The sequence below is a fragment of the Grammomys surdaster genome, unplaced genomic scaffold, assembly GCF_004785775.1.
Source record: "Grammomys surdaster isolate TR1022 unplaced genomic scaffold, NIH_TR_1.0 172, whole genome shotgun sequence".
Lineage (NCBI taxonomy): Eukaryota > Metazoa > Chordata > Mammalia > Rodentia > Muridae > Grammomys > Grammomys surdaster.
Window position 1 is genome coordinate 575986 of NW_021604620.1, and position 13345 is coordinate 589330.

Consider the following 13345-nt stretch of genomic DNA (forward strand, 5'->3'; position numbering starts at 1 on the left):
AGAGAGAGAGAGAGAGAGAGAGAGAGAGAGAGAGAGAGAGAGAAAATGAAACGAAAAATAAAAAAAAAGAAAGTACCACATTAATACCTACCTCGATGTCCTCTGAGAGGATTCTCAGTCTAAGAGTTTCTTTCAGTTCCAGGATATCCACTTCCTGTCTCTTGATCATCTCCTTGCTCTCTTCTTTGTCAGTCACAGCAGCATTGTATTTGCACTGCAGTAAAGTCATAGCACAAGAGCTTTCTGCTAGAGTTCTGCTCATCTGTACCAAAGCAACTTACAAGTATCACAGTTCCAAGGTGGGTACCATCTTAACAAGGTAACTCAGTAACACCTAGTAGTAGTGGCTGTTGTTTTGTATTGTTTGTTTTGTGTGTGTGTGTGTGTGTGTGTGTGTATGTTCACGCAGCTGGAGTGACATGTGGTTATGAGATGTCCAGTGCAGGGGATGCATCAGGTCCTTGGAAGAGTAGCAATTGCTCTAACCACTAAGCCACCTCTGCAGCCCAACAAACACTTGCTAGGGAAGGAGTAAGAGCTACTGCACGTGGTGAGAACAACAGGACAGTCCCACAGGGTTGGAGAAAGCCAGCTAGCTCTGTCATCTCATCAGTCTGCCTGCGAAGATAAATATGGACTAAAGCAAGTCCTTTTGGAGCAGAACTAATGCAGATAAAAACCTTTACCTGGGCCCAAGCAAAGGGCAAAGCAGCAATACTCAACAACAGCTACTTCACAAAATGATATTGAGTCTCAGATCAGGGCCACAATTCTATGTAATAAATATCTGCAAATTTAACTAAAACATGTCTTTTTTTTTTTCTTGAAGCAAATAAGGAGCCCCCTTTAGCCTTAACTGTTAGTTTATTTCTAATCAGTGGTTGCAGAATGGTGCAGAGAACACTATTCCAGGTCACAAAGACCTGGCACAGAAATGCTCTTGCCCAGAAATATGCACACTGCCCATCTCAGAAGTGCTCTGGGTGTTAACTTCAACAGTCAAACTTACTGCAGCATGCAGTCTTCTTACCTGTCGGGACAGCTAACAGATCCCCAAAGAGCCTGTCAATGGCGCCCTGCTTAAGCTCAGTATCCTGTGACAGAACTTACATTTATGTCTTGGAGTTCTTGTTTCAGGGTATCTATGGTTTCTGATTTTTCACCAGCTGATGTTCTTAACTCCTGGATTTGGTTCATGAGGTTGGTGACAAGTTCCTGATAAGGACAAAAACAGTTATCTGCAAAACCAGTGGCATTATGGAGATCATTTTAAAAGATGAACTGTTGCCGTTTAAATATCATTTTCCTTATACTCTTACTCTTGAGCACTGACTGCCAGCAGCTGGTGGAGCACTGGGGCAGTCAGGCCTAGTTGGAGGAAGTGGACAGGAGAGTCGTAGGCACCTCCAGTTCCTACACAAGCTCTCTGTGCTTCCTATTAGATATCATGCAGTAAGAACTATAGAGTTCCCTATCAACATGGAGCCATGCCTGCCTCTCATGATTCAGAATAAATCTTTTCTACTATAATTTTTTTTTAGGGTATTTGGTCATATCAGTAAGAAAAGTAGCTAACACACAAACTACTTCTGTTTCCTAATGATAACAAAGAAAGTCAATTTACTTTAGCAAAATATTATGTGACATTCCATCTTTTATAATTTTTTTCCCTTGGAGATAGGGTTTCACCATGTGGCTCAGGCTAGTTTTCATATCTCTACATAGTCCAGGCTGTCCTCTTAACTACTGAGATTCTTGCCTCAGTATCCTAAGTGCTTATATGACAGGGTTAGACCATTTTTATATTTGGACAGACAAGTCTCTTTTATTATTATGGCAAAGTCAACAGTAAGGATGTAAGACTGTACATCATGAACTTACAGTCAGCAAAACTGGGTCAGAGTAATGGCAGTCTAGGTGAAAAACCAAGACATGTTAGCTGTCTAAGGGAACAGAGTAAAGGTGGATGTAGCAGCACATGCCTTTCATCTCAGTGTTAGGGGGTAAAGACAGGCATTCTGAGTTTATGGCCAGCGTGGTCTACATAGTCAGTTCCAAGCCATTCAGTACTACATTGTGAGGTCATGTCTCAAATAAACAAACAAACAAAAAACAGAGACACAAGAGTAGGTTGTGGTTGAGGTTATGAAACAAATTATCTAATTTTATTTCCCATTCTCCAGCACCCTTAACGGACCTAACTAATGTACATGGCCCGGGCAGTTTGTAAGCCATCCCTGCAGGAGGAGGTGATTCAGAAGACAGGAGTACCTAAGTGGCATTATAAAGAAGATGTAAAGCAGGTCCAATGACATACACCTGTGTCCCAGAAGCTTGGGTAAAGGGATTGTAATTTCAAAGTCAGCTCAGGCTACACAGAGAAACCATGGATCTAATATTAAATAGACACCACAACAAAAATAGACAAAATACAGAAGAGTAACACTGAAAACTTTACCTACCTTGTCAGACTCTCTAGACTTTTCTAGAGAGCTGATGACATTTTCAGTAGCAAGCAAGCTTTCTTCTAGTTTCTGTATTTTTGCCATCTATGGTGAAAAGTAAAAAGTCACATTAAAAACAACAAAAACCCAGCTGATAACTACACTGCACATTAGTTTATACTAACAATGCCCAACAGACAGTGTGTTTTGAGGTCTTGATCAACACAGCCACCTGGGAGTTAGAAAATAGTCAAAAATAATAGAACCAGAACACACACACACACACACACCGGGGGGGAGGGAAAGATGGAGAGGGAAATGGACAGGGAGAAAGGGAGAGGTGGAGAGGGAGAGATGGAAAAAGGGAGAGAGAGAGAGAGAGAGAAACAATAAAAAATTCAAGCCAGGGAGTGGGAGTGGGGCATCCAACTTTACATCTAGCACTAAGGAGGCAGAGCAGGTAGGTCTCTGAGTTCGAGGCCAACCTGGCCTACAGAGTAAATTCTAGGATAGCCAAAGCTACATAGAGAAACCCAGTTTCAAAAAAACAAAACAAACAGAAAAATCAAACCAAAATAAAAGAAAATTGAAAAAACAAAACAGAACTAGTCAGACGTTATCCTAGCACTTGGAAGGCAGGGCCTGGAGGCTCTGAAGTTCAGGGAAAGCTGGGCTACAGAGTAAACTTCAGGGTAGCTATAGTATGACCCCGCCTCAAAAAACTAAAGGCACAGTGGCACATGCCTGTAATCTCAGCACACTGCAAGCTGGAGACAGTTTGATCTACACAGCAAGCTCCAGGTCAGCCAGAATTACAGAGAGATCCTGTCTCAACGATAAACTAACAAAGAAATGAGGTCTTTGTACCTCAGTGGTAGGAGCCCTAGTTTGAGCCTCAGCAGTAGCAACAACAACAACAACAACAAGAAGCCTTTTGTCAGTGATTTCTAACACTGTGAAGCTGGGACATTTTCTGTTTTGGACTTCAGGAATGAAAGTCACAAAGTCAAATTCTATCCTCGGAACAGGAAGCCGACCTGCTTTTCACACTTGGCCATCTCCTTCTGTTTCTCTTGACGTACAGCCTCAAGAACCTTTGAGATTTCTCTGGAAAAGAAGAATTAATGAAACCATGAAATGAACATGCAGACTCAAAGAAATTAAATGAGATTTAAGTGAAGTCTATTAGGTATCCTGGGTTAGCATATTCCCATGGAGATAAAAAAGTTGAATGTATTTGTTCACAACTATTTAATGAGGAATTATTTTTATACCATAACTTTTATTTTTTTCCAGGGTTTGGTATTTGATAACCTAGCACACATTACTTATCGCATCTGTCTGAGATGGAATGTAAAGCCCGTGACTACAGGGATGTCTCATTCATTGCCTCACTCTGTATTCCCGTACCCACGGCACAGACGAACATCACCACCCTGGGCTCACTGGACACAACTAAATGTTAATTCTCCAGATCTCACGTAGTGGCATGCTCTCCCTTCAACACAGTGTACCAGGGCCAAGAACAATCACAAAAGAATGCTGTAAATGGTGACCAAATTCCAATTATTCTCCCTAGTGTGATCATGAGATCACTGACAGAGACTTACTGAGAGACACGGATGAGACAATGAGAGTCTGAGGGGAAAGAAATAGAAAAAGATTGATAGAAGACAGAAATAAAGTTACTCCCTATACTCCAAAATTAAAGAAGCCTGGGGTTGATGGTATACACTAATCCTAGCACTCAGGAAGCAGAGGCAGACAGGTGGAACTCTGTTAGTTCTAGGTCAGCCAGGATCACATAGAAAGATGCTGTCTCCAAACAAAACAAAACAAAATAAAACCAAACTATACCAAAACCAAACCAACCAACCAACCAACCAGCCTACCAAACAAACACCTCTCCAAACCAACAAAAACAAAGAATAATTAGTTATATTCTTAACTGAAGTTTTCTTCTTCACAGCTATTTTTTACAAGATTTGCTGTTCACTTTGGAATGCTTTAAAGGAAAATAATTCCTTTTTTAAAAGGAATTATTTAAAAGGTCCCCTTCAATTACTGGAGGTCAGGCCTCTATCCCCGCCTTCGCAAGATTAGAATCTCCACAGCCCTTCTATACTTAGAGAAGGGAGGAGATGTCAGGGGCAGCCCTGCTTACACACTGAAGATCTAAAATCAGCCATAGGCCTAAAATTAGCAATAGGCCTGTCATACATGTATACTAACACCAAGTCTTGGGTCTCTGTGGAGAAACATTGAAACAGAGGGCTATAAGCTATTATAAACAGGCATCTTTTGTGGAAATTTACCAGCCTGAGTAGTCATAGACCTTGTAAATATGTAGCCTTGGCAGATAATACCAACTTAGATAAGGACAAGTGAATCATAGGCAGAGTCATAGTGACCTGTCCCCTGAACCTTCACCCAGCCGATACCCTGTTCTGAAAGATATCTGTACCCACCCTGAACACCCATGCTTCAGTGTTCCATGCTCGACATCCCCTTCCCCACGTCCTGCCTTTTTGTGTTTATAACCTCTGTGTGAATAAGTAAAAATTATGATTTGATTTAAAAAAGAAATGTTTATCAATGAATAAATTCAGGGTGTAGTTCCCTATACACACCAAGTAGGATTGTAACTAATGAGGTAAAATCCAAGATCTTTCAGACTGCAGAGGAGGTTAAGATGCATTTACTGTTAACAAAGATTTAATTTTGTTTGCTATAGTCTCAAGAAGTATCTGGGAAACGAGTAAGGCCAAACTTGATAATATAACTTCAATCTTTCTTGTCTTTATGTATTTCTTCATTATTGTAGCAATTGAGGAGTACAATCCTTGAAATAAACTTGGAAAATTGAGTAAAACAATACAAAAAAAAAAACAAAACGAAAAAAGTGCTGGGATTTACACCAGGGCCTCAAGTCTAACAGGAAAATGCTATATCACTGAGTTATACCTCTAAATGAAAAGAACTCTCCAGATTGAAAATAACTAGGGTATGAATAAAAGCACAAGTTAGAAGCTGTGCACAGTGGAGCATGCCTGTATTTTCAGCACATAGAAGACTGAAACAGGAGGAAGGTGGGTTTAAAGCCAGCCTATGCTAGACAGTAAGTGAGTCTAAAATCCCTGAAGCAAGAGGAAGAATGTACTATTGAACACAGTCTAATGAATAGGAAGAATTAACCACACTCACTTAGAGCTATTTTCTTTATCTTCTTCAAACTGTAATGACAATTTGTTGTTGCGTTCTTTTTCTGCCTCAAAAAGCTCCACCAAATTCTAAAAGACAACCATATGTTAGGTTTGATGTGACAGTTATGAGTATCAGGCAGTTAAAACACATCAAGAACTGTGGTTGATACAGGAAATCAGAGACCAGGACAGGAGGCAGAGGCCCAGGATACACTCGCCAACTCCAACCCTGTTCATCACTTACATGCAGATCAGACTTTAAAGTTTCATTTTCTTGTTTGCAGCTTTGGAGGCTTTTTGAAAGTTGGTCGATTTCAAATTTCATTACTTCTTGTAAGTTATCATAGGAGTCCTGTAGACAGGCTTGGCTCTCAAGAAGTTTTTCATTTTCTAATCTTTACCAGGAAAAAAATTTAAAATGGAAAGTATAAACTTTTTTGAGTCAGATTTTCTCAAGTATAAGTTTTTCTATCACATAGCCTTTACATTTGTCAGAGAGTTGTCATGACCTTGTGTGAAATGTTCTTGGTACCTGTGTGAGAACCACTAAGCCAGAAGAAACAGATGAAAAGGAAGTATCAGCCTCAGGTATCTCTTCCATCCTTGCTCGTGTAGTTAACTGACTGGCAGTTTAGCACCTAACTGACAAGTGGTGACGAAGCTCATTTGAGAGTTTATCGCTAGGCACTAGAAACTCTCCATTTCCAAGGACTGTCAACACGTCAAACCCAGCTGTTAAGAACTTTGTTAACAACAAAGTCTAGCTCTACTGGATATTTTTAGGACAGAGGACAGAAAACAAAGCTTCTTTCTAACCAAGAGAGAACTTAATCTCAGCAAGAACTACTAGCTGCCTGTGCAGTTACTCTTTCTTGCTCCTCTCCCCAGCACACTGCATCATGGGTAGCACCCAGCTGTCATCCAAAGAATCAGCCAACCACCTCATTTCTGAACTGTCACTGTTATACATGTGTAAATACAGCTAACTGACGCAGAACCACACGCTGTGGAAACTGAAGGAGGGCAGAAGAGCAAACCACAAAGGGCAGTGAAGCAGCTGCTGAGAGGTGAGATGGGGACATGTGTATGTGTTCACGGTGTAGAGTGTACACAAGTGGGCAAAAGTCAGTAAGAATCAAACGGCAGTGTGTGCTCTACCATTCGGAAGCATCAACAACCACTGAGGGTCAGAGAACACGCAGCCCAATAAGTAGCTTACATAAAACTAAAGACACTAAGATTTTGTTATTAAATAATCATAATTACATTTTGACCAATCTATTTTAAAGGCTAGGATAATCATTGCTTCTAAGACAGCATTTAAACACAGCTCAGCAGACTCTTTATACTTTCGGTCTAGTTCTAGTCTCACAAGTAAATCAATTAAAATGCAATGAAATTTAATCAGGTGTGGTGGCACATGTCTTAGATACCAGCACTCAGGAAGCAGAATAGGTTTCGGGCCAGCCAAAGTTACATAGGGGAACCGTGTCTCAGAAAAACAAACAAAAACAAACAAACAACACACACACACACACACACACACACACACACACACCGTTTATAGTGAAGCTAATTGGTATAAAAAACCACAGTGAACTTGATGGCTTATGCACTGTGAGTTGGGATTATAATCCCTCCAGTATTAAGAACAAAGAAACAGGCACTTGGACCAACAGGGAACTCTACCTGGCATTGTCCAGCTGAAGCTGAGCCTGCACATGTCTCTCAGAAAGCTGGCTTAGCTCCTTCTCTTGACTGTCTTTGAATGTGCTATACTCCAGTTTCACTGAAGCAAGTTCTTTGTCAGCAGAATTAAGAACAATTCGCAGGTCATGTACCTCACATTTCAAAACTAGAAAATAAAGGAAATCGAGGTGTCAACAGGTCCCTTCACAGGTTTTGTATAAAGGAGGCAAGTAATGAGACTGGATCATTTATAAAGCAGGAGAATAACAACCTTACCACTGTGATGACAAGCTTCATCAACTAAGCACTGAACACTACATTTTCTATTTTTCCTCTCCTTAGGTCATGGCTGTTCCTACATTTCTTTGCCCTAGTCTGGCCATATTCTTTACCATGTAGCAAGGAAAATCCTGGCATTCATGCTTGCCCTTCCTGAGTTCTGGGATGACAGGCACATGCTACCATTCCCAGCTGTTCCAACATTTCTCCAGAAACAGGAAGAGTTAACATCTGTTCCTAGTTTTTAGGTCACTAGATGTTTTAAGATATTTTTTCCTGTGGAATATGCAACAAAGCTATTAGTATAAGAAAACCTCAAGAGATGAACATATTTGAAGGGGGGTGCCCTTAGCTGTTGAAACGCTTTAGAAATATACCAGAACTTTTCAACAATGGGTTAAACACTAGCAGCCTCTTTTTTTGTTTTTTGTTTTTTTTTGGTTTTTCGAGACAGGGTTTCTCTTTATAGCCCAGGCTGTCCTGGAATTCACTCTGTAGACCAGGCTGGCCTCGAACTCAGAAATCTGCCTGCCTCTGACTCCCAAGTGCTGGGATTAAAGGCATGTGCCACCACCACCCGGCTTTTTTCCTTTTTTTTTTTTTTTCCACTAGCAGCCTCAAAAGAAGACTCCAACTAAAAAGTAGATTAAGTGGCTTATAGTTTCATTACAAACTACTGAAAATATTTTGGAGATAGGATCTCATGCATTCCAGGCAGACCTCCAAGATGATATGTAGCCAAGGAAGACTGCTGAATCTCCTGACTTTACCTACTAACTGCTGGATTACCTGGCTTATCTGAAAATGCTTGAAAGAGACAAGAATATAATAAACTAAAATAAAAAAATGTATGCTTTACGTTGTCACTGTTAATGCAACTCAGCTTCCAAATTAAAGACGCTTCATTTTTAAAGGACTTTAAACTGCGTGTGTGTGTGTGTGTGTGTGTGTGTGTGTGTGTGTGTGTGTGTGTTTGCGCTCGTGCGTGCGCGCGAATGTCAGAACAGAGACTCGGATATAACTATTTGCTTAGGTGCTTTCCACGTAAGTCTTTCACTGGCTTAGTGCTTTGCTAAGTAGGCTAGATTAGTCTAGTGAACTAGGATCTGTTGTCTTCCATCTTGATATCACTAGGATAACAGATGTGTGTCACACACCATGCTCAATTTTTGATGTGGGCTCTAGGTTCTGAATTCAGGTCCTCAAACTTGTAAGGCAAATAGAACCACCTTCCCAGCTTTTAAATAAACTTTAAGTAAACACTTGTAACATTTATTTGTGACCAATCTTGAAGAAAATTATTTTTCCAAGAATTGATTCTACCTTTACCATGAAAATTTAAGACCAATTATCTAACAAGCAACAAAACAAGCCCTTAAAATAAAACAAACAGAACCCAATTAATTTAAATGATCAGATTGGTACTGAGCTGCAGTGTCCCCAGCTGTCAAACTTACAGTCATTCTTAGTCTGAGCATCCTGGAGCTGCTTTTCCAAGTCACTCAGCTGTGTGAGATGGTCTTGCTGTTGTTTGCTCCAATCGCTTCTTTCTGAGGAGAAAAGCTTTGGGAAAAGTGAATACAATGGAAGAGTATGCTAAGACACAACGTAGATCATTCATTTGCTTTTGTATTTAACATCTAGTTTTAAGGTCAACGGCAAGACAGAACTTGGTTGTTTATGAACTATAATGAAGATGGCAATCCGAGATCAGTATGAGAGTGTGGACAGATCATTTTGATTTTCTTCCAAACAGTCCACTTGCACACCTGACTAAGTGGTCTAGAACTCAGACAATGAATGTCTGTGTCACTATCAGGGAAGTACAAAAAGTTGACTAGGGCTTAGTAAGGGAATTTTCATCTGGCAATGTTTGGGGGTGGGTACTCAAAAGGATCAGAGTGGACATAGATTTACCAAGGAAAAATGAAAACTTTAAGACTGGGAGGGCTTCTAAGGGAGAACTATCCTCATCTCACAGTGCCTTGAGGCTGAGGGTTTCAACATCCTCTGAGGCTGTGCTCTGCCCCTCACCTCCTGCATTTGTGTAGAATGGTGTTCTAGCTTGTCAACATTCTGTTGAAGTTTCAGGTTTTTACATTCTTCTTCATCCAGCTTGACTTGAAGAATACTCAGTTGTTCCTGCATTAAACACATTGCAGTCGTCAAAAAGGCCTTTACATAAAAAAAATGTTTAGTTTTATTCTATGTATGGATATTTTGGTTGAATATATGTCCATGTACCAACTGCATGCCTGGTGCCCACAGGAGCCAGGAAGACGGAGTCAGGTCACTTGCAACAGAATTACAGAAAGTTGTAAGCCACCAGGTGGGTACTGGAAATTAAACCTAGGTCCCCTAGAAAGGCAGCTGAACTACCGAGAAAGCTCTCCTCCCCTATTTCTTTTCTATTAAAGAGTCACAAAAGTAAAACAAATAAACTCAAACCCTTATAGAAGTAAACACAGCAAAGGACTGCTGGGTCAGAAAGCTTCAAAAGGTTACATTGATCATTCCTATGTTTAAAATTACATTGTGTCTGATCGAAATGGATAAATTCAAACACAAAGCAAGAAGTGGTTAAAATTTAACCCTGAATTAAATTATAGAGTCTGAGCCACCTATGGTGGTGAATGCATTTAATAACAGCACTAGGGAGGCAGAGGCAGGCAGATCTCTGAGTTCTAACCTAGCTTGGTCTATACAGGGAAACCCTGTCTTGAAAAAAAATATATAAAAGGTAAATAAAAATAAAAGAGATGGACCTAGGAGCTGGAAAGGTGGCTTAGTGAGTGATAAGAATATACATCATATGTATATATGTGTGTGTGTGTGTGTAAATTTTTATTTTACATATATATGAAATTACAGAGCCCTGTAGAAACTTTGTTTTAATGTTAGATTTAAACACTGAGCCCTCTAGAACCCTTAGGAAGCTTCCGCAGCACTCCGTTGGGTTATTTTATCACAACAGCCTCTCTAGCCTAAAGTAAGAACATAATTGAGATTTGGAATATCCATTCCAAGGTTTATTGGACAAAGTGGTTAAAATTTAATTAACAAACTAACAGGATCCCAATACAGTCATGTCAAATTACGTCAAATACATTAAAACCTCCCTAAAATTTGATCTCTATAACAAAATCCTATTGGTGCTATCACATAGCCAGCGCAATGCTATGCCATTTACACCAGTTCTAAACGGTGAAAGTCGTAGAAAACTGGTCATTTTACACACGGAGTGAAATAACACGGAAAATGGAGAATGATTTGCTCAAGAATAAAAACTGAACTAAAACTACAGATAAGTCAGAAGAAACTTTTATATATGCAAACTTAAAAAGTATAGGTAGTTAAATTAGTACACAAATTTTATTCAAATGACTGTTAAATTATTTCTTTTTCCTAAAATGTAAGCATTACCTGCACAGTTCGAAGTTCCTCAGAAATGGCCTCCAAAGCTTGCTCACTCATCTCAGGGGGCATTGGCTCATTTAATATGTCATCATCTGTCCTGTTAGAGCTCTGCATGCGCAGAAAGCCGAAGCTCCCCAGCTCAGGGCTCGGCTTTGGTACTAGTCTAGAGCAAAGTTGATAAGCCTTGGTTGGAGTGGTAATTATCTGAAGAACAATCATTGTGGAAAGAAACATTAGTACAAAGGGAAAAATAACTACATCTTATCAACAGGGAAAAAATTAAAATTTTATTCATCAACTTATCAAGAGGATGTATTCTTCAAGCATAGGACCAAATAACCCTATCAGTTCAATAGAGTTGCATGCTAAGTTGTAATATGGGTTAAAAAAATGGAACTTGAAGCTGGGTGGTGGGGCCTTAACAAGATCCTACTTTTCACTCATCAGATAGGCAAACATTTAAGAGTCCAGGGTGGGGGCTGGAGAGAGAGCTAATTGGTTAAGAGCACATGCTCTTCCAGAGGACAGGATTTGCCTCCTAGCTCCCACATGGTGTCTCACAGCATCTGTACTCCAGCTCCAGGGATTCCAAGGCCCTCTTTCATACTCCATGGGCACTGCATGCATGGGATACATGTACACAAAATACTTAGGCATAAGATGAACCAATTAGATTTAAACAAACAAAAGGAAACCTCTAAGGAATTCAGGGATTAGTAGAGAGAGTGCTGGAAGAGTGCTCCCAGCTTGCTCAGAGGCTAAAACGCTAACATGAACACCTACATGAACACCTAACACAAGCGACTCCAACAGAATCGCTCACAGGCACCAAGAACCTGGAAACCATTAAAGGCCACCGAGTCATTAAAACGTAAAAGCCAGGTTGAAGACGTAGCTCAGCGAATTCTAAGCATGTATGAGGCCCTGGGCATAACTGCAGCATTTGCAGCATTGCCCGCAGGGTGTAGGATGACAAGGTTTACAGTAAGAAACACTTCAGACACCTGTTAACATGCAAAGGCCTAGGACCAACCTTTGGTTTCGTGTGTGTGTGTGTGTGTGTGTGTGTGTGTGTGTGTGTGTTGGTGGTGCTTGTTTTTGTTTTGTGACAGGGTTTCTCAGTGTAGCCCTGGTTGTCTTCGAGCTTAAATAGATCTGACAAAGGACTGGACCACCGCCCTTGGCTTAAGACCCATCTTTGAATGTTACAAAAAACATACTGCAAAGCTAGACATAGTGGCACACACCTTGTACTCATAGGGATGGAAACAAGAGAATAAAGAGTTCAAGGCCAGCCAAGGCTACAGAGTGAGTTTAAGGACAGCTTTGGCTATCATGAGACCCTGTCTCAAAGAAAAGAAGGAAAAAGAAAAAAAAAAAAAACAGAGAGAGAGGAAAAAGAAAAACAGTTCAGATGTTAGGAAGCACTGTCTAAAGTTAATGACAAAATAGAATTTGACCCCAAATGTTTTATTACTCCTTGACCTTGCCACTGGAGTCTATCAGAATACTACAGTCTTCTGCCATCTGTGTTTGGAAATAACTTTTATTAATAAAAGAGACTGCTCCAATATAAATAGAAGCTCCAGATACCTACCTTGAGTGTTTCGGCATGGATTTTATTCAGCTGAGAAACTTCCTGGCGTTTGCAGACTTTTGTTGCCTCCAAAAGGTTTTCGAGATTGAGGTTTGCTTTTTGCAAAGACTGAAGCTCTGATTCTAATTCTAGCTGCTTTTTCCTAATAGATATTATTAAAACTTAGTACCTAGAGGTAGTAAGTAATATTAAACATTTATAAGTACATTACAGTTTATGCTCTCATGTAACTTGGCTTTTAAGTCAGAAATACTTCCCAAATCATTGCCTTCATTTTCCAGGCGTGTAAATCAGGGCTCACAGATTGACAATTATTAAAGGTATTCAATTAGTAAATTGTAGAGCTCAAAGTCAAGTCAATATGCTGTCAGGTTAAGATTAACCTTGTTTATACTATCAATATAGTTAATCCTTTTATACAAAGAGTATCAAATAAGAATATTAAAAAAATCTTTAATTTAAAAAAAAATCTAGATTTAGTCTGTAAGTGTGATTTAAATTGGTAATGAGATGAACTTACTCAGCAAACTCAATTGACACTCAACAAGTGAGCACTGGATAAAACACCTGCGTGATCTACTGTCAGATAAACAAACATCTGCATGATCTACTGTAGATATACAAACATCTGCATGATCTACTGTCAGATATATAGACATCTGCATGATCTACTGTCAGATATACAAACATCTGCATGATCTACTGTCAGATATACA

The 13345-nt window shown here is 39.8% G+C and overlaps 1 protein-coding gene across 1 annotated transcript in view; it reads right to left on the reverse strand.

Annotated features, from left to right (window-relative positions):
- Positions 1 to 13345, reverse strand: part of Kif15 (kinesin family member 15) — a 72681-nt gene that overhangs the window by 12150 nt on the left and 47186 nt on the right. Inside the window, exons 16-26 of the mRNA XM_028767326.1 lie at positions 12630 to 12771; positions 11039 to 11236; positions 9650 to 9757; positions 9073 to 9178; positions 7337 to 7502; positions 5892 to 6042; positions 5649 to 5734; positions 3482 to 3551; positions 2463 to 2549; positions 1111 to 1215; positions 92 to 214 (exon numbers count right to left, since the gene is read on the reverse strand). Coding sequence (XP_028623159.1) covers positions 92 to 214; positions 1111 to 1215; positions 2463 to 2549; positions 3482 to 3551; positions 5649 to 5734; positions 5892 to 6042; positions 7337 to 7502; positions 9073 to 9178; positions 9650 to 9757; positions 11039 to 11236; positions 12630 to 12771 — 1342 coding nt within the window. The remainder of the gene's footprint in view (positions 1 to 91; positions 215 to 1110; positions 1216 to 2462; positions 2550 to 3481; positions 3552 to 5648; positions 5735 to 5891; positions 6043 to 7336; positions 7503 to 9072; positions 9179 to 9649; positions 9758 to 11038; positions 11237 to 12629; positions 12772 to 13345) is intronic.